Genomic DNA, 22,245 nt, shown 5'->3' with positions numbered 1-22,245 from the left:
AAATGATCCTAAATGGATGAACAATAGATTAAAATATCTGATTGGTCAAAAGAGAGGCATATATAGGCAAATCAAAAGAGGAGAGGGACAATTGAGAAATCGATATATTCAGTTAAAGAGAGAAATAAAAAAGGGAATTAGAAAAGCAAAAAGAGATTATGAGGTTAAAGTTGCAAGAGAATCGAAGACTAACCCAAAAGGATTCTTTCAGGTATACAGAAGTAAGATCAGGGACAAGATAGGCCCACTCAAAAGTTCCTCGGGTCAGCTCACTGGCAGTGATAAGGAAATGTGTAGAATTTTTAACACATACTTCCTCTCAGTTTTTACACAGGAGGATACCAGCGATATTCCAGTAATGATAAATTATGTAGAACAGGACGATAATAAACTGTGCACTATTAGGGTCACAAGTGACATGGTCCTTAGGCAAATAGATTAATTAAAACCTAACAAATCCCCAGGCCCTGATGAACTGTATGCAAGGGTTCTAAAGGAATGTAAAGAGGAGCTTAGCACACCTTTGGCTAATCTTTTCAACATATCACTACAAACTGGCATAGTGCCAGATAAGTGGAAAATGGCAAATGTGATGCCTATTTTCAAAACAGGTGACAGGTCCTTAGCTTCGAACTATAGACCAATAAGCCTAACCTCCATAGTGGGAAAATTTATGGAATCAATAATTGCCGAGGCAGTTCGTAGCCACCTTGAAAAGCATAAATTAATCAACGAATCTCAGCATGGTTTTACAAAGGGGCGTTCCTGCCTTACGAATTTATTAACTTTTTTCACTAAGGTATTTGAGGAGGTAGATCATGGTAATGAATATGATATTGTGTATATGGACTTCAGTAAGGCTTTTGACAGGGTCCCACATCAGAGACTATTGAGGAAAATTAAAGCACATGGAATAGGAGGAGAAATTTTTTCCTGGATAGAGGCATGGTTGACAAATAGGCAGCAGAGAGTTTGCATAAATGGGGAGAAATCAGAGTGGGGAAGTGTCACGAGCGGTGTTCCACAGGGGTCAGTGTTGGGCCCCCTGCTGTTCACAATCTACATAAACGACATAGATGAGGGCATAAAGAGCGACATCGGCAAGTTTGCCGATGACACCAAAATAGGCCGTCGAATTCATTCTGACGAGGACATTCGAGCACTCCAGGAAGATTTGAATAGACTGATGCAGTGGTCGGAGAAGTGGCAGATGCAGTTTAATATAGACAAATGCAAAGTTCTAAATGTTGGACAGGACAATAACCATGCCACATATAAACTAAATAATGTAGATCTTAATATTACGGATTGCGAAAAAGATTTAGGAGTTCTGGTTAGCAGTAATCTGAAACCAAGACAACAGTGCATAAGTGTTCGCAATAAAGCTAATAGAATCCTTGGCTTCATATCAAGAAGCATAAATAATAGGAGTCCTCAGGTTGTTCTTCAACTCTATACATCCTTGGTTAGGCCTCATTTAGATTATGCTGCACAGTTTTGGTCACCGTATTACAGAATGGATATAAATTCTCTGGAAAATGTACAAAGGAGGATGACAAAGTTGATCCCATGTATCAGAAACCTTCCCTATGAGGATAGACTAAGGGCCCTGAAACTGCACTCTCTAGAAAGACGTAGAATTAGGGGGGATATGATTGAGGTGTATAAATGGAAGACAGGAATAAATAAAGGGGATGTAAATAGTGTGCTGAAAATATCTAGCCTAGACAGGACTCGCAGCAATGGTTTTAAGTTGGAAAAATTCAGATTCAGGAAGGATATAGGAAGGTACTGGTTTGGTAATAGAGTTGTGGATGAGTGGAACAAACTCCCAAGTACCGTTATAGAGGCCAGAACGTTGTGTAGCTTTAAAAATAGGTTGGATAAATACATGAGTAGATGTGGGTGGGTGTGAGTTAGACCTGATAGCTTGTGCTACCAGGTCGGTTGCCGTGTTCCTCCCTTAAGTCAATGTGACCTGACCTGACTAGGTTGGGTGCATTGGCTTAAGCCGGTAGGAGACTTGGACCTGCCTCGCATGGGCCAGTAGGCCTTCTGCGGTGTTCCTTAGTTCTTATGTTCTTATGTTCTTAAGTTATGTAGTGGAGGCAGGAACCATACATAGCTTTAAGACGAGGTATAACAAAGCTCTGGAATCAGAGAGAGAGGACCTAGTAGCGATCAGTGAAGAGGCGGGGCCAGGAGCTGTGTCTCGACCCCTGCAACCACAATTAGGTGAGTACACAATTACACACAAACACACCAAACACGACAATGCACGGAAACGTAAAAATAATATCTTCTCCACGCTCGAAACATTTATTAGATTGTGATTTGGTAATGGTCCAGGAGGAGCAGCAACGTCTTCTAAGGTTCCCTCACCATAATGCGCAATATTTGTGAAATAAGCGAAATTTTACTAGCATTGAATTTCATGATGATAAGTAAGATGCATGTGCAACAGTTAGGTATCTTATTTCGAAACGTTTCGGAATAAAGATACCTAACTGTCGCACATGTGTCTCACTTGTCGGTATTGTATACCATCATATTTACATGGTAGCTCATGCTGGAACTGAGCAGAAACTCTATTTTTATGTCGGCAAGGACAAGATGTTGACCTCCAGTACCCTCCACCAGGACACTGTCCATGTATTGCCTAAAGTTGTGACAACTTACATACACTCCGAGCATCTTGTAGTCCCAGGAGAACTCTCTGGGCATCTCTGTCAGGTTGAACTCGACCCAGTGATCCCTGGCTCTGGTGAGATAGAAGTCATCTCCAGTGGCCCGGTACAGCCAGAGAGCTCCCCAACAGAGCTCATCACCGTACCCGCTCCACGACCTGAAGGAGAAACATGTTGGGTTATATATTAGAGCTCTTCGACGGAACAGATGAAAAGACAGTAGAGTATAAGCATTTGATACGGATTATTATCATTAAAGAAAACTAAATTAAATAGAAAAATCTGGCCGCAAACAGCACCTGACCTCCCACATCCAGCACTTACTTATAGAAATCTTGCACCTCTGGGATTGAGACATGGTAGTACTCTCTACGCTCGTCTCCGAAGGTGTAGAGTTCTTTGGCCGCCGCCAGCACTTCCGCTGAGTAGTCCGGATCTACATCCTGACGGGAAGAAAGGTGTGAGAGGGATTCCTCGTGCAGTGTTGTGGGTCAGATATAAAGGTATATGAGAGATATTCATCCTGCAGTGCGTTTTAAGTCAAGAGTGAGGGAAGTGTATGATACATCTGCAACCTGCCGTGAGTTGTGAATCAAAGATAAGGAAAATGTGTAATAGGCTTTAATCTTGTTGTGCGTTGTACGCCAGGAATGAAGGATGTGTGTGAGAAGTGGGAGGGGGCATTCAACTGTGTATATTGCAGTATAGTTAATTTAATAACTTCTTTTATGTAGCCCATACCCATGGTGTGGATGGTAATCAAAAGATTACAGAGGCAAATAATAGGTCCAGGGACTGGGCCACAAATTTCTCGTGGCTATGAAAGTTACATTGATAATGAACTGTTCACTGGGCTTTCCCCTCACTTTCCCCCAAAATCTTATTTAATCAAAGCCAAAGTTTCGGCTTGAAGCCCAAACACGATGCCTTAATTAAGTTGTACTGATGCCCTAGTGTGTTGTAGGGAGACGCATCTTACATGTGTGGAGACACAAACTTCGACAGGTGAACTAGTATACCTGGAAGACGATGGAGGCAGCAGCAAGGGCAGCAGCAGCCTCGCCAGCCAACTCAGAACCTGCCAGCAAGAACATGATAAGGCAGTCAACTCGGGTCGATTTAATTTAGGACTAAGATAAGATAAAATAAGATAAGATAAGATAAGATTTCGTTCAGATTTTTAACCCCGGAGGGTTAGCCACCCAGGATAACCCAAGAAAGTCAGTGCGTCATCGAGGACTGTCTAACTTATTTACATTGGGGTCCTTAATCTTGTCCCCCAGGATGCGACCCACACCAGTCGACTAACACCCAGGTACCTATTTGCTGCTAGGTGAACAGGACAATAGGTGTAAGGAAACGTGTCGGAATTTCCACCCGCCGGGAATCGAACCCTGGCCCTCCGTGTGTGAAGCGGGAGTTTTAGCCACCAGACCACCGGGCCACTAATGAAGTTCAGCTTTATTAAATTTAATCTAAATTGAATTAGTAACTCGTATGTGTTAAATAACTTGCATGTCTTCAATAAAACTTCAGCTTATTAACGAAAAATAATAAAATAACTATGGGGTGACCAACACAACTGTGTGGCTACTGACCTGGATTATCGAAGTCGATCTTGTAGGATGGTCTCTCCATCGTCATCTCCTCAGGTCGTCCCCAAAATTGATGGTCAATGTGGCCATCACCCACCTGGCCAGGAGATCATTATATTAATAGTAAACAATGTGAAAAACGTTGGTATGTTTATTGCTGAAACATTTCGCTCGCGGAGGAGACTCCTTTAATGGAATACAGAAGCGACTTTTAAACTGGAGGAAGACTGGGGAAGAAGGTGTGAGGTAACTGACAGATGGTATTCAGTCTTTCAGAGGCATGGGGATAGAGACTAATATACCGGGAGTCAAAGGTGCGTAGCAGCAGTTGGAGACAACGTCATAGATGGGCGGGATCCACGAGTGGAAGTAGGTCAAGCCAGTAAGTTGTCTCCAGAATACAAAAAAGTCTCTTCTCTAGTCGACTGATAATTCCTGCTGCGCAGGTGAAACCTTGCGGTAATAAAAATAACCAAGTGTTGTACATGTGTCTAATTCTTCAACCTAAAGATAACATGATCACCTCGTAACTAAGCTTCAATAACCTGCGCAACAACAAGACTAAACCTCTTCACGAATAACAGACAATCTCACAACAAAAAACTAATTTTAAAATTGTAACACACACACACATACACACAAATATATATATATATATACATATGTATATATATATATATATATATATATATATATATATATATATATATATATATATATATATATATATATTTTTTTTCAACAAACCGGCCGTATCCCACTGAGGCAGGGTGGCCTGAAACGAAAAACGAAAGTTTCTCTTTTTAAATTTAGTAATTTATACAGGAGAAGGGGTTACTAGCCCCTTGCTCCCGGCATTTTAGTCGCCTCTTACAACACGCATGCCTTACGGAGGAAGAATTCTGTTCCACTTCCCCATGGAGATAAGAGGAAATAAACAAGAACAAGAACTAGAAAGAAAATAGCAGAAAACCCAGAAGGGTGTGTATAGATATATATATATATATATATATATATATATATATATATATATATATATATATATATATATATATATATATATATATATATATATATATATATATATATATATATATATATATATATATATATATATATATATATATATATATATATATATATATATATATATATATATATGCTTGTACATGTATGTGTAGTGTGACCTAAGTGTAAGTAGAAGTAGCAAGAGGTACCTAAAATCTTGCATGTTTATGAGACAGACAAAAGACACCAGTAATCCTACCATCATGTAAAACATTACAGGCTTTCGTTTAACACTCACTTGGAAGGACGGTAGTACCTCCCTGGGTGGTTGCTGTCTACCAACCTACTACCACAGGATGGTAGTACCTCCCTGGGTGGTTGCTGTCTACCAACCTACTACCACAGGATGGTAGTACCTCCCTGGGTGGTTGCTGTCTACCAACCTACTACCACAGGATGGTAGTACCTCCCTGGGAGGTTGCTGTCTACCAACCTACTACCACAGGACGGTAGTACCTCCCTGGGTGGTTGCTGTCTACCAACCTACTACCACAGGATGGTAGTACCTCCCTGGGTGGTTGCTGTCTACCAACCTACTACCACAGGACGGTAGTACCTCCCTGGGTGGTTGCTGTCTACCAACCTACTACCACAGGACGGTAGTACCTCCCTGGGTGGTTGCTGTCTACCAACCTACTACCACAAGACGGTAGTGCCTCCCAGGGTGGTTGCTGTCTACAAACCTACTACCACAAGACGGTAGTACCTCCCTGGGTGGTTGCTGTCTACCAACCTACTACCACAAGACGGTAGTACCTCCCTGGGTGGTTGCTGTCTACCAACCTACTACCACAAGACGGTAGTACCTCCCTGGGTGGTTGCTGTCTACCAACCTACTACCACAAGACGGTAGTACCTCCCTGGGTGGTTGCTGTCTACCAACCTACTACCACATGACGGTAGCACCTCCCTGGGTGGTTGCTGTCTACCAACCTACTACCACAGGATGGTAGTACATCCCTGGGTGGTTGCTGTCTACCAACCTACTACCACAGGGCGGTAGTACCTCCCAGGGTGGTTGCTGTCTACCAACCTACTACCACAGGACGGTAGTACCTCCCTGGGTGGTTGCTGTCTACCAACCTACTACCACAGGACGGTAGTACCTCCCTGGGTGGTTGCTGTCTACCAACCTACTACCACAAGACGGTAGTGCCTCCCTGGGTGGTTGCTGTCTACCAACCTACTACCACAGGACGGTAGTACCTCCCTGGGTGGTTGCTGTCTACCAACCTACTACCACAGGACGGTAGTACCTCCCTGGGTGGTTGCTGTCTACCAACCTACTACCACAGGACGGTAGTGCCTCCCTGGGTGGTTGCTGTCTACCAACCTACTACCACAGGATGGTAGTACCTCCCTGGGTGGTTGCTGTCTACCAACCTACTACCGCAGGATGGTAGTACCTCCCTGGGTGGTTGCTGTCTACCAACCTACTACCACAGGACGGTAGTGCCTCCCTGGGTGGTTGCTGTCTACCAACCTACTACCACAGGACGGTAGTGCCTCCCTGGGTGGTTGCTGTCTACCAACCTACTACCACAGGACGGGAGTACCTCCCTGGGTGGTTGCTGTCTACCAACCTACTACCACAGGACGGTAGTGCCTCCCTGGGTGGTTGCTCTCTACCAACCTACTACCACAGGATGGTAGTACCTCCCTGGGTGGTTGCTGTCTACCAACCTACTACCACAGGACGGTAGTGCCTCCCTGGGTGGTTGCTGTCTACCAACCTACTACCACAGGACGGTAGTACCTCCCTGGGTGGTTGCTGTCTACCAACCTACTACCACAGGATGGTAGTACCTCCCTGGGTGGTTGCTGTCTACCAACCTACTACCACAGGATGGTAGTACCTCCCTGGGTGGTTGCTGTCTACCAACCTACTACCACAGGACGGTAGTACCTCCCTGGGTGGTTGCTGTCTACCAACCTACTACCACAGGATGGTAGTACCTCCCTGGGTGGTTGCTGTCTACCAACCTACTACCACAGGACGGTAGTACCTCCCTGGGTGGTTGCTGTCTACCAACCTACTACCACAGGACGGTAGTACCTCCCTGGGTGGTTGCTGTCTACCAACCTACTACCACAAGACGGTAGTACCTCCCTGGGTGGTTGCTGTCTACAAACCTACTTCCACAGAACGGTAGTACCTCTTTGGGAGGTTGCTGTCTACCAACCTACTACCACAAGACGGTAGTACCTCCCTGGGTGGTTGCTGTCTACCAACCTACTACCACAGGACGGTAGTACCTCCCTGGGTGGTTGCTGTCTACCAACCTACTACCACAGGATGGTAGTACCTCCCTGGGTGGTTGCTGTCTACCAACCTACTACCACAGGACGGTAGTACCTCCCTGGGTGGTTGCTGTCTACCAACCTACTACCACAGGACGGTAGTACCTCCCTGGGTGGTTGCTGTCTACCAACCTACTACCACAGGACGGTAGTACCTCCCTGGGTGGTTGCTGTCTACCAACCTACTACCACAAGACGGTAGTACCTCCCTGGGTGGTTGCTGTCTACCAACCTACTACCACAGGACGGTAGTACCTCCCTGGGTGGTTGCTGTCTACCAACCTACTACCACAGGACGGTAGTACCTCCCTGGGTGGTTGCTGTCTACCAACCTACTACCACAGGACGGTAGTACCTCCCTGGGTGGTTGCTGTCTACCAACCTACTACCACAGGACGGTAGTACCTCCCTGGGTGGTTGCTGTCTACCAACCTACTACCACAGGACGGTAGTACCTCCCTGGGTGGTTGCTGTCTACCAACCTACTACCACAGGACGGTAGTACCTCCCTGGGTGGTTGCTGTCTACCAACCTACTACCACAGGACGGTAGTACCTCCCTGGGTGGTTGCTGTCTACCAACCTACTACCACAGGACGGTAGTACCTCCCTGGGTGGTTGCTGTCTACCAACCTACTACCACAGGACGGTAGTACCTCCCTGGGTGGTTGCTCTCTACCAACCTACTACCACAGGACGGTAGTACCTCCCTGGGTGGTTGCTGTCTACCAACCTACTACCACAGGACGGTAGTACCTCCCTGGGTGGTTGCTGTCTACCAACCTACTACCACAGGACGGTAGTACCTCCCTGGGTGGTTGCTGTCTACCAACCTACTACCACAGGACGGTAGTACCTCCCTGGGTGGTTGCTGTCTACCAACCTACTACCACAGGACGGTAGTACCTCCCTGGGTGGTTGCTGTCTACCAACCTACTACCACAGGACGGTAGTACCTCCCTGGGTGGTTGCTGTCTACCAACCTACTACCACAGGACGGTAGTACCTCCCTGGGTGGTTGCTGTCTACCAACCTACTACCACAGGACGGTAGTACCTCCCTGGGTGGTTGCTGTCTACCAACCTACTACCACAGGACGGTAGTACCTCCCTGGGTGGTTGCTGTCTACCAACCTACTACCACAGGACGGTAGTACCTCCCTGGGTGGTTGCTGTCTACCAACCTACTACCACAGGACGGTAGTACCTCCCTGGGTGGTTGCTGTCTACCAACCTACTACCACAGGACGGTAGTACCTCCCTGGGTGGTTGCTGTCTACCAACCTACTACCACAGGACGGTAGTACCTCCCTGGGTGGTTGCTGTCTACCAACCTACTACCACAGGACGGTAGTACCTCCCTGGGTGGTTGCTGTCTACCAACCTACTACCACAGGACGGTAGTACCTCCCTGGGTGGTTGCTGTCTACCAACCTACTACCACAGGACGGTAGTACCTCCCTGGGTGGTTGCTGTCTACCAACCTACTACCACAGGACGGTAGTACCTCCCTGGGTGGTTGCTGTCTACCAACCTACTACCACAGGACGGTAGTACCTCCCTGGGTGGTTGCTGTCTACCAACCTACTACCACAGGACGGTAGTACCTCCCTGGGTGGTTGCTGTCTACCAACCTACTACCACAGGACGGTAGTACCTCCCTGGGTGGTTGCTGTCTACCAACCTACTACCACAGGACGGTAGTACCTCCCTGGGTGGTTGCTGTCTACCAACCTACTACCACAGGACGGTAGTACCTCCCTGGGTGGTTGCTGTCTACCAACCTACTACCACAGGACGGTAGTACCTCCCTGGGTGGTTGCTGTCTACCAACCTACTACCACAGGACGGTAGTACCTCCCTGGGTGGTTGCTGTCTACCAACCTACTACCACAGGACGGTAGTACCTCCCTGGGTGGTTGCTGTCTACCAACCTACTACCACAGGACGGTAGTACCTCCCTGGGTGGTTGCTGTCTACCAACCTACTACCACAGGACGGTAGTACCTCCCTGGGTGGTTGCTGTCTACCAACCTACTACCACAGGACGGTAGTACCTCCCTGGGTGGTTGCTGTCTACCAACCTACTACCACAGGACGGTAGTACCTCCCTGGGTGGTTGCTGTCTACCAACCTACTACCACAGGACGGTAGTACCTCCCTGGGTGGTTGCTGTCTACCAACCTACTACCACAGGACGGTAGTACCTCCCTGGGTGGTTGCTGTCTACCAACCTACTACCACAGGACGGTAGTACCTCCCTGGGTGGTTGCTGTCTACCAACCTACTACCACAGGACGGTAGTACCTCCCTGGGTGGTTGCTGTCTACCAACCTACTACCACAGGACGGTAGTACCTCCCTGGGTGGTTGCTGTCTACCAACCTACTACCACAGGACGGTAGTACCTCCCTGGGTGGTTGCTGTCTACCAACCTACTACCACAGGACGGTAGTACCTCCCTGGGTGGTTGCTGTCTACCAACCTACTACCACAGGACGGTAGTACCTCCCTGGGTGGTTGCTGTCTACCAACCTACTACCACAGGACGGTAGTACCTCCCTGGGTGGTTGCTGTCTACCAACCTACTACCACAGGACGGTAGTACCTCCCTGGGTGGTTGCTGTCTACCAACCTACTACCACAGGACGGTAGTACCTCCCTGGGTGGTTGCTGTCTACCAACCTACTACCACAGGACGGTAGTACCTCCCTGGGTGGTTGCTGTCTACCAACCTACTACCACAGGACGGTAGTACCTCCCTGGGTGGTTGCTGTCTACCAACCTACTACCACAGGACGGTAGTACCTCCCTGGGTGGTTGCTGTCTACCAACCTACTACCACAGGACGGTAGTACCTCCCTGGGTGGTTGCTGTCTACCAACCTACTACCACAGGACGGTAGTACCTCCCTGGGTGGTTGCTGTCTACCAACCTACTACCACAGGACGGTAGTACCTCCCTGGGTGGTTGCTGTCTACCAACCTACTACCACAGGACGGTAGTACCTCCCTGGGTGGTTGCTGTCTACCAACCTACTACCACAGGACGGTAGTACCTCCCTGGGTGGTTGCTGTCTACCAACCTACTACCACAGGACGGTAGTACCTCCCTGGGTGGTTGCTGTCTACCAACCTACTACCACAGGACGGTAGTACCTCCCTGGGTGGTTGCTGTCTACCAACCTACTACCACAGGACGGTAGTACCTCCCTGGGTGGTTGCTGTCTACCAACCTACTACCACAGGACGGTAGTACCTCCCTGGGTGGTTGCTGTCTACCAACCTACTACCACAGGACGGTAGTACCTCCCTGGGTGGTTGCTGTCTACCAACCTACTACCACAGGACGGTAGTACCTCCCTGGGTGGTTGCTGTCTACCAACCTACTACCACAGGACGGTAGTACCTCCCTGGGTGGTTGCTGTCTACCAACCTACTACCACAGGACGGTAGTACCTCCCTGGGTGGTTGCTGTCTACCAACCTACTACCACAGGACGGTAGTACCTCCCTGGGTGGTTGCTGTCTACCAACCTACTACCACAGGACGGTAGTACCTCCCTGGGTGGTTGCTGTCTACCAACCTACTACCACAGGACGGTAGTACCTCCCTGGGTGGTTGCTGTCTACCAACCTACTACCACAGGACGGTAGTACCTCCCTGGGTGGTTGCTGTCTACCAACCTACTACCACAGGACGGTAGTACCTCCCTGGGTGGTTGCTGTCTACCAACCTACTACCACAGGACGGTAGTACCTCCCTGGGTGGTTGCTGTCTACCAACCTACTACCACAGGACGGTAGTACCTCCCTGGGTGGTTGCTGTCTACCAACCTACTACCACAGGACGGTAGTACCTCCCTGGGTGGTTGCTGTCTACCAACCTACTACCACAGGACGGTAGTACCTCCCTGGGTGGTTGCTGTCTACCAACCTACTACCACAGGACGGTAGTACCTCCCTGGGTGGTTGCTGTCTACCAACCTACTACCACAGGACGGTAGTACCTCCCTGGGTGGTTGCTGTCTACCAACCTACTACCACAGGACGGTAGTACCTCCCTGGGTGGTTGCTGTCTACCAACCTACTACCACAGGACGGTAGTACCTCCCTGGGTGGTTGCTGTCTACCAACCTACTACCACAGGACGGTAGTACCTCCCTGGGTGGTTGCTGTCTACCAACCTACTACCACAGGACGGTAGTACCTCCCTGGGTGGTTGCTGTCTACCAACCTACTACCACAGGACGGTAGTACCTCCCTGGGTGGTTGCTGTCTACCAACCTACTACCACAGGACGGTAGTACCTCCCTGGGTGGTTGCTGTCTACCAACCTACTACCACAGGACGGTAGTACCTCCCTGGGTGGTTGCTGTCTACCAACCTACTACCACAGGACGGTAGTACCTCCCTGGGTGGTTGCTGTCTACCAACCTACTACCACAGGACGGTAGTACCTCCCTGGGTGGTTGCTGTCTACCAACCTACTACCACAGGACGGTAGTACCTCCCTGGGTGGTTGCTGTCTACCAACCTACTACCACAGGACGGTAGTACCTCCCTGGGTGGTTGCTGTCTACCAACCTACTACCACAGGACGGTAGTACCTCCCTGGGTGGTTGCTGTCTACCAACCTACTACCACAGGACGGTAGTACCTCCCTGGGTGGTTGCTGTCTACCAACCTACTACCACAGGACGGTAGTACCTCCCTGGGTGGTTGCTGTCTACCAACCTACTACCACAGGACGGTAGTACCTCCCTGGGTGGTTGCTGTCTACCAACCTACTACCACAGGACGGTAGTACCTCCCTGGGTGGTTGCTGTCTACCAACCTACTACCACAGGACGGTAGTACCTCCCTGGGTGGTTGCTGTCTACCAACCTACTACCACAGGACGGTAGTACCTCCCTGGGTGGTTGCTGTCTACCAACCTACTACCACAGGACGGTAGTACCTCCCTGGGTGGTTGCTGTCTACCAACCTACTACCACAGGACGGTAGTACCTCCCTGGGTGGTTGCTGTCTACCAACCTACTACCACAGGACGGTAGTACCTCCCTGGGTGGTTGCTGTCTACCAACCTACTACCACAGGACGGTAGTACCTCCCTGGGTGGTTGCTGTCTACCAACCTACTACCACAGGACGGTAGTACCTCCCTGGGTGGTTGCTGTCTACCAACCTACTACCACAGGACGGTAGTACCTCCCTGGGTGGTTGCTGTCTACCAACCTACTACCACAGGACGGTAGTACCTCCCTGGGTGGTTGCTGTCTACCAACCTACTACCACAGGACGGTAGTACCTCCCTGGGTGGTTGCTGTCTACCAACCTACTACCACAGGACGGTAGTACCTCCCTGGGTGGTTGCTGTCTACCAACCTACTACCACAGGACGGTAGTACCTCCCTGGGTGGTTGCTGTCTACCAACCTACTACCACAGGACGGTAGTACCTCCCTGGGTGGTTGCTGTCTACCAACCTACTACCACAGGACGGTAGTACCTCCCTGGGTGGTTGCTGTCTACCAACCTACTACCACAGGACGGTAGTACCTCCCTGGGTGGTTGCTGTCTACCAACCTACTACCACAGGACGGTAGTACCTCCCTGGGTGGTTGCTGTCTACCAACCTACTACCACAGGACGGTAGTACCTCCCTGGGTGGTTGCTGTCTACCAACCTACTACCACAGGACGGTAGTACCTCCCTGGGTGGTTGCTGTCTACCAACCTACTACCACAGGACGGTAGTACCTCCCTGGGTGGTTGCTGTCTACCAACCTACTACCACAGGACGGTAGTACCTCCCTGGGTGGTTGCTGTCTACCAACCTACTACCACAGGACGGTAGTACCTCCCTGGGTGGTTGCTGTCTACCAACCTACTACCACAGGACGGTAGTACCTCCCTGGGTGGTTGCTGTCTACCAACCTACTACCACAGGACGGTAGTACCTCCCTGGGTGGTTGCTGTCTACCAACCTACTACCACAGGACGGTAGTACCTCCCTGGGTGGTTGCTGTCTACCAACCTACTACCACAGGACGGTAGTACCTCCCTGGGTGGTTGCTGTCTACCAACCTACTACCACAGGACGGTAGTACCTCCCTGGGTGGTTGCTGTCTACCAACCTACTACCACAGGACGGTAGTACCTCCCTGGGTGGTTGCTGTCTACCAACCTACTACCACAGGACGGTAGTACCTCCCTGGGTGGTTGCTGTCTACCAACCTACTACCACAGGACGGTAGTACCTCCCTGGGTGGTTGCTGTCTACCAACCTACTACCACAGGACGGTAGTACCTCCCTGGGTGGTTGCTGTCTACCAACCTACTACCACAGGACGGTAGTACCTCCCTGGGTGGTTGCTGTCTACCAACCTACTACCACAGGACGGTAGTACCTCCCTGGGTGGTTGCTGTCTACCAACCTACTACCACAGGACGGTAGTACCTCCCTGGGTGGTTGCTGTCTACCAACCTACTACCACAGGACGGTAGTACCTCCCTGGGTGGTTGCTGTCTACCAACCTACTACCACAGGACGGTAGTACCTCCCTGGGTGGTTGCTGTCTACCAACCTACTACCACAGGACGGTAGTACCTCCCTGGGTGGTTGCTGTCTACCAACCTACTACCACAGGACGGTAGTACCTCCCTGGGTGGTTGCTGTCTACCAACCTACTACCACAGGACGGTAGTACCTCCCTGGGTGGTTGCTGTCTACCAACCTACTACCACAGGACGGTAGTACCTCCCTGGGTGGTTGCTGTCTACCAACCTACTACCACAGGACGGTAGTACCTCCCTGGGTGGTTGCTGTCTACCAACCTACTACCACAGGACGGTAGTACCTCCCTGGGTGGTTGCTGTCTACCAACCTACTACCACAGGACGGTAGTACCTCCCTGGGTGGTTGCTGTCTACCAACCTACTACCACAGGACGGTAGTACCTCCCTGGGTGGTTGCTGTCTACCAACCTACTACCACAGGACGGTAGTACCTCCCTGGGTGGTTGCTGTCTACCAACCTACTACCACAGGACGGTAGTACCTCCCTGGGTGGTTGCTGTCTACCAACCTACTACCACAGGACGGTAGTACCTCCCTGGGTGGTTGCTGTCTACCAACCTACTACCACAGGACGGTAGTACCTCCCTGGGTGGTTGCTGTCTACCAACCTACTACCACAGGACGGTAGTACCTCCCTGGGTGGTTGCTGTCTACCAACCTACTACCACAGGACGGTAGTACCTCCCTGGGTGGTTGCTGTCTACCAACCTACTACCACAGGACGGTAGTACCTCCCTGGGTGGTTGCTGTCTACCAACCTACTACCACAGGACGGTAGTACCTCCCTGGGTGGTTGCTGTCTACCAACCTACTACCACAGGACGGTAGTACCTCCCTGGGTGGTTGCTGTCTACCAACCTACTACCACAGGACGGTAGTACCTCCCTGGGTGGTTGCTGTCTACCAACCTACTACCACAGGACGGTAGTACCTCCCTGGGTGGTTGCTGTCTACCAACCTACTACCACAGGACGGTAGTACCTCCCTGGGTGGTTGCTGTCTACCAACCTACTACCACAGGACGGTAGTACCTCCCTGGGTGGTTGCTGTCTACCAACCTACTACCACAGGACGGTAGTACCTCCCTGGGTGGTTGCTGTCTACCAACCTACTACCACAGGACGGTAGTACCTCCCTGGGTGGTTGCTGTCTACCAACCTACTACCACAGGACGGTAGTACCTCCCTGGGTGGTTGCTGTCTACCAACCTACTACCACAGGACGGTAGTACCTCCCTGGGTGGTTGCTGTCTACCAACCTACTACCACAGGACGGTAGTACCTCCCTGGGTGGTTGCTGTCTACCAACCTACTACCACAGGACGGTAGTACCTCCCTGGGTGGTTGCTGTCTACCAACCTACTACCACAGGACGGTAGTACCTCCCTGGGTGGTTGCTGTCTACCAACCTACTACCACAGGACGGTAGTACCTCCCTGGGTGGTTGCTGTCTACCAACCTACTACCACAGGACGGTAGTACCTCCCTGGGTGGTTGCTGTCTACCAACCTACTACCACAGGACGGTAGTACCTCCCTGGGTGGTTGCTGTCTACCAACCTACTACCACAGGACGGTAGTACCTCCCTGGGTGGTTGCTGTCTACCAACCTACTACCACAGGACGGTAGTACCTCCCTGGGTGGTTGCTGTCTACCAACCTACTACCACAGGACGGTAGTACCTCCCTGGGTGGTTGCTGTCTACCAACCTACTACCACAGGACGGTAGTACCTCCCTGGGTGGTTGCTGTCTACCAACCTACTACCACAGGACGGTAGTACCTCCCTGGGTGGTTGCTGTCTACCAACCTACTACCACAGGACGGTAGTACCTCCCTGGGTGGTTGCTGTCTACCAACCTACTACCACAGGACGGTAGTACCTCCCTGGGTGGTTGCTGTCTACCAACCTACTACCACAGGACGGTAGTACCTCCCTGGGTGGTTGCTGTCTACCAACCTACTACCACAGGACGGTAGTACCTCCCTGGGTGGTTGCTGTCTACCAACCTACTACCACAGGACGGTAGTACCTCCCTGGGTGGTTGCTGTCTACCAACCTACTACCACAGGACGGTAGTACCTCCCTGGGTGGTTGCTGTCTACCAACCTACTACCACAGGACGGTAGTACCTCCCTGGGTGGTTGCTGTCTACCAACCTACTACCACAGGACGGTAGTACCTCCCTGGGTGGTTGCTGTCTACCAACCTACTACCACAGGACGGTAGTACCTCCCTGGGTGGTTGCTGTCTACCAACCTACTACCACAGGACGGTAGTACCTCCCTGGGTGGTTGCTGTCTACCAACCTACTACCACAGGACGGTAGTACCTCCCTGGGTGGTTGCTGTCTACCAACCTACTACCACAGGACGGTAGTACCTCCCTGGGTGGTTGCTGTCTACCAACCTACTACCACAGGACGGTAGTACCTCCCTGGGTGGTTGCTGTCTACCAACCTACTACCACAGGACGGTAGTACCTCCCTGGGTGGTTGCTGTCTACCAACCTACTACCACAGGACGGTAGTACCTCCCTGGGTGGTTGCTGTCTACCAACCTACTACCACAGGACGGTAGTACCTCCCTGGGTGGTTGCTGTCTACCAACCTACTACCACAGGACGGTAGTACCTCCCTGGGTGGTTGCTGTCTACCAACCTACTACCACAGGACGGTAGTACCTCCCTGGGTGGTTGCTGTCTACCAACCTACTACCACAGGACGGTAGTACCTCCCTGGGTGGTTGCTGTCTACCAACCTACTACCACAGGACGGTAGTACCTCCCTGGGTGGTTGCTGTCTACCAACCTACTACCACAGGACGGTAGTACCTCCCTGGGTGGTTGCTGTCTACCAACCTACTACCACAGGACGGTAGTACCTCCCTGGGTGGTTGCTGTCTACCAACCTACTACCACAGGACGGTAGTACCTCCCTGGGTGGTTGCTGTCTACCAACCTACTACCACAGGACGGTAGTACCTCCCTGGGTGGTTGCTGTCTACCAACCTACTACCACAGGACGGTAGTACCTCCCTGGGTGGTTGCTGTCTACCAACCTACTACCACAGGACGGTAGTACCTCCCTGGGTGGTTGCTGTCTACCAACCTACTACCACAGGACGGTAGTACCTCCCTGGGTGGTTGCTGTCTACCAACCTACTACCACAGGACGGTAGTACCTCCCTGGGTGGTTGCTGTCTACCAACCTACTACCACAGGACGGTAGTACCTCCCTGGGTGGTTGCTGTCTACCAACCTACTACCACAGGACGGTAGTACCTCCCTGGGTGGTTGCTGTCTACCAACCTACTACCACAGGACGGTAGTACCTCCCTGGGTGGTTGCTGTCTACCAACCTACTACCACAGGACGGTAGTACCTCCCTGGGTGGTTGCTGTCTACCAACCTACTACCACAGGACGGTAGTACCTCCCTGGGTGGTTGCTGTCTACCAACCTACTACCACAGGACGGTAGTACCTCCCTGGGTGGTTGCTGTCTACCAACCTACTACCACAGGACGGTAGTACCTCCCTGGGTGGTTGCTGTCTACCAACCTACTACCACAGGACGGAAGTACCTCCCTGGGTGGTTGCTGTCTACCATCCTACTACCACAGGACGGTAGTACCTCCCTGGGTGGTTGCTGTCTACCAACCTTCTACCACAAGACTTTTGTACCTCCCTGGGTGGTTGCTGTCTACCAACCTACTACCACAGGACGGTAGTACATCCCTGGGTGGTTGCTGTCTACCAACCTACTACCACAGGACGGTAGTACCTCCCTGGGTGGTTGCTGTCTACCAACCTACTACCACAGGACGGTAGTACCTCCCTGGGTGGTTGCTGTCTACCAACCTACTACCACAGGACGGTAGTACCTCCCTGGGTGGTTGCTGTCTACCAACCTACTACCACAGGACGGTAGTACCTCCCTGGGTGGTTGCTGTCTACCAACCTACTACCACAGGACGGTAGTACCTCCCTGGGTGGTTGCTGTCTACCAACCTACTACCACAGGACGGTAGTACCTCCCTGGGTGGTTGCTGTCTACCAACCTACTACCACAGGACGGTAGTACCTCCCTGGGTGGTTGCTGTCTACCAACCTACTACCACAGGACGGTAGTACCTCCCTGGGTGGTTGCTGTCTACCAACCTACTACCACAGGACGGTAGTACCTCCCTGGGTGGTTGCTGTCTACCAACCTACTACCACAGGACGGTAGTACCTCCCTGGGTGGTTGCTGTCTACCAACCTACTACCACAGGACGGTAGTACCTCCCTGGGTGGTTGCTGTCTACCAACCTACTACCACAGGACGGTAGTACCTCCCTGGGTGGTTGCTGTCTACCAACCTACTACCACAGGACGGTAGTACCTCCCTGGGTGGTTGCTGTCTACCAACCTACTACCACAGGACGGTAGTACCTCCCTGGGTGGTTGCTGTCTACCAACCTACTACCACAGGACGGTAGTACCTCCCTGGGTGGTTGCTGTCTACCAACCTACTACCACAGGACGGTAGTACCTCCCTGGGTGGTTGCTGTCTACCAACCTACTACCACAGGACGGTAGTACCTCCCTGGGTGGTTGCTGTCTACCAACCTACTACCACAGGACGGTAGTACCTCCCTGGGTGGTTGCTGTCTACCAACCTACTACCACAGGACGGTAGTACCTCCCTGGGTGGTTGCTGTCTACCAACCTACTACCACAGGACGGTAGTACCTCCCTGGGTGGTTGCTGTCTACCAACCTACTACCACAGGACGGTAGTACCTCCCTGGGTGGTTGCTGTCTACCAACCTACTACCACAGGACGGTAGTACCTCCCTGGGTGGTTGCTGTCTACCAACCTACTACCACAGGACGGTAGTACCTCCCTGGGTGGTTGCTGTCTACCAACCTACTACCACAGGACGGTAGTACCTCCCTGGGTGGTTGCTGTCTACCAACCTACTACCACAGGACGGTAGTACCTCCCTGGGTGGTTGCTGTCTACCAACCTACTACCACAGGACGGTAGTACCTCCCTGGGTGGTTGCTGTCTACCAACCTACTACCACAGGACGGTAGTACCTCCCTGGGTGGTTGCTGTCTACCAACCTACTACCACAGGACGGTAGTACCTCCCTGGGTGGTTGCTGTCTACCAACCTACTACCACAGGACGGTAGTACCTCCCTGGGTGGTTGCTGTCTACCAACCTACTACCACAGGACGGTAGTACCTCCCTGGGTGGTTGCTGTCTACCAACCTACTACCACAGGACGGTAGTACCTCCCTGGGTGGTTGCTGTCTACCAACCTACTACCACAGGACGGTAGTACCTCCCTGGGTGGTTGCTGTCTACCAACCTACTACCACAGGACGGTAGTACCTCCCTGGGTGGTTGCTGTCTACCAACCTACTACCACAGGACGGTAGTACCTCCCTGGGTGGTTGCTGTCTACCAACCTACTACCACAGGACGGTAGTACCTCCCTGGGTGGTTGCTGTCTACCAACCTACTACCACAGGACGGTAGTACCTCCCTGGGTGGTTGCTGTCTACCAACCTACTACCACAGGACGGTAGTACCTCCCTGGGTGGTTGCTGTCTACCAACCTACTACCACAGGACGGTAGTACCTCCCTGGGTGGTTGCTGTCTACCAACCTACTACCACAGGACGGTAGTACCTCCCTGGGTGGTTGCTGTCTACCAACCTACTACCACAGGACGGTAGTACCTCCCTGGGTGGTTGCTGTCTACCAACCTACTACCACAGGACGGTAGTACCTCCCTGGGTGGTTGCTGTCTACCAACCTACTACCACAGGACGGTAGTACCTCCCTGGGTGGTTGCTGTCTACCAACCTACTACCACAGGACGGTAGTACCTCCCTGGGTGGTTGCTGTCTACCAACCTACTACCACAGGACGGTAGTACCTCCCTGGGTGGTTGCTGTCTACCAACCTACTACCACAGGACGGTAGTACCTCCCTGGGTGGTTGCTGTCTACCAACCTACTACCACAGGACGGTAGTACCTCCCTGGGTGGTTGCTGTCTACCAACCTACTACCACAGGACGGTAGTACCTCCCTGGGTGGTTGCTGTCTACCAACCTACTACCACAGGACGGTAGTACCTCCCTGGGTGGTTGCTGTCTACCAACCTACTACCACAGGACGGTAGTACCTCCCTGGGTGGTTGCTGTCTACCAACCTACTACCACAGGACGGTAGTACCTCCCTGGGTGGTTGCTGTCTACCAACCTACTACCACAGGACGGTAGTACCTCCCCTGGGTGGTTGCTGTCTACCAACCTACTACCACAGGACGGTAGTACCTCCCTGGGTGGTTGCTGTCTACCAACCTACTACCACAGGACGGTAGTACCTCCCTGGGTGGTTGCTGTCTACCAACCTACTACCACAGGACGGTAGTACCTCCCTGGGTGGTTGCTGTCTACCAACCTACTACCACAGGACGGTAGTACCTCCCTGGGTGGTTGCTGTCTACCAACCTACTACCACAGGACGGTAGTACCTCCCTGGGTGGTTGCTGTCTACCAACCTACTACCACAGGACGGTAGTACCTCCCTGGGTGGTTGCTGTCTACCAACCTACTACCACAGGACGGTAGTACCTCCCTGGGTGGTTGCTGTCTACCAACCTACTACCACAGGACGGTAGTACCTCCCTGGGTGGTTGCTGTCTACCAACCTACTACCACAGGACGGTAGTACCTCCCTGGGTGGTTGCTGTCTACCAACCTACTACCACAGGACGGTAGTACCTCCCTGGGTGGTTGCTGTCTACCAACCTACTACCACAGGACGGTAGTACCTCCCTGGGTGGTTGCTGTCTACCAACCTACTACCACAGGACGGTAGTACCTCCCTGGGTGGTTGCTGTCTACCAACCTACTACCACAGGACGGTAGTACCTCCCTGGGTGGTTGCTGTCTACCAACCTACTACCACAGGACGGTAGTACCTCCCTGGGTGGTTGCTGTCTACCAACCTACTACCACAGGACGGTAGTACCTCCCTGGGTGGTTGCTGTCTACCAACCTACTACCACAGGACGGTAGTACCTCCCTGGGTGGTTGCTGTCTACCAACCTACTACCACAGGACGGTAGTACCTCCCTGGGTGGTTGCTGTCTACCAACCTACTACCACAGGACGGTAGTACCTCCCTGGGTGGTTGCTGTCTACCAACCTACTACCACAGGACGGTAGTACCTCCCTGGGTGGTTGCTGTCTACCAACCTACTACCACAGGACGGTAGTACCTCCCTGGGTGGTTGCTGTCTACCAACCTACTACCCCAGGACGGTAGTACCTCCCTGGGTGGTTGCTGTCTACCAACCTACTACCACAGGACGGTAGTACCTCCCTGGGTGGTTGCTGTCTACCAACCTACTACCACAGGACGGTAGTACCTCCCTGGGTGGTTGCTGTCTACCAACCTACTACCACAGGACGGTAGTACCTCCCTGGGTGGTTGCTGTCTACCAACCTACTACCACAGGACGGTAGTACCTCCCTGGGTGGTTGCTGTCTACCAACCTACTACCACAGGACGGTAGTACCTCCCTGGGTGGTTGCTGTCTACCAACCTACTACCACAGGACGGTAGTACCTCCCTGGGTGGTTGCTGTCTACCAACCTACTACCACAGGACGGTAGTACCTCCCTGGGTGGTTGCTGTCTACCAACCTACTACCACAGGACGGTAGTACCTCCCTGGGTGGTTGCTGTCTACCAACCTACTACCACAGGACGGTAGTACCTCCCTGGGTGGTTGCTGTCTACCAACCTACTACCACAGGACGGTAGTACCTCCCTGGGTGGTTGCTGACTACCAACCTACTACCACAGGACGGTAGTACCTCCCTGGGTGGTTGCTGTCTACCAACCTACTACCACAGGACGGTAGTACCTCCCTGGGTGGTTGCTGTCTACCAACCTACTACCACAGGACGGTAGTACCTCCCTGGGTGGTTGCTGTCTACCAACCTACTACCACA

General features: G+C 51.9%; 1 protein-coding gene across 1 annotated transcript in view; it reads right to left on the bottom strand.

Moving 5' to 3' along the window:
* The window catches only part of LOC128686805 (endoglucanase E-4), a 124,119-nt gene that overhangs the window by 22,289 nt on the left and 79,585 nt on the right, over positions 1 to 22,245 (bottom strand). The window contains exons 6-9 of the mRNA XM_053773949.2: positions 4,286 to 4,379; positions 3,707 to 3,765; positions 3,012 to 3,130; positions 2,680 to 2,845 (exon numbers count right to left, since the gene is read on the bottom strand). Coding sequence (XP_053629924.1) covers positions 2,680 to 2,845; positions 3,012 to 3,130; positions 3,707 to 3,765; positions 4,286 to 4,379 — 438 coding nt within the window. The remainder of the gene's footprint in view (positions 1 to 2,679; positions 2,846 to 3,011; positions 3,131 to 3,706; positions 3,766 to 4,285; positions 4,380 to 22,245) is intronic.

Source organism: Cherax quadricarinatus, chromosome 2 (genome assembly GCF_038502225.1).
Source record: "Cherax quadricarinatus isolate ZL_2023a chromosome 2, ASM3850222v1, whole genome shotgun sequence".
In the NCBI taxonomy this organism is placed as follows: Eukaryota; Metazoa; Arthropoda; class Malacostraca; order Decapoda; family Parastacidae; genus Cherax; species Cherax quadricarinatus.
This window is presented reverse-complemented; position numbering and strand designations above follow the sequence as displayed.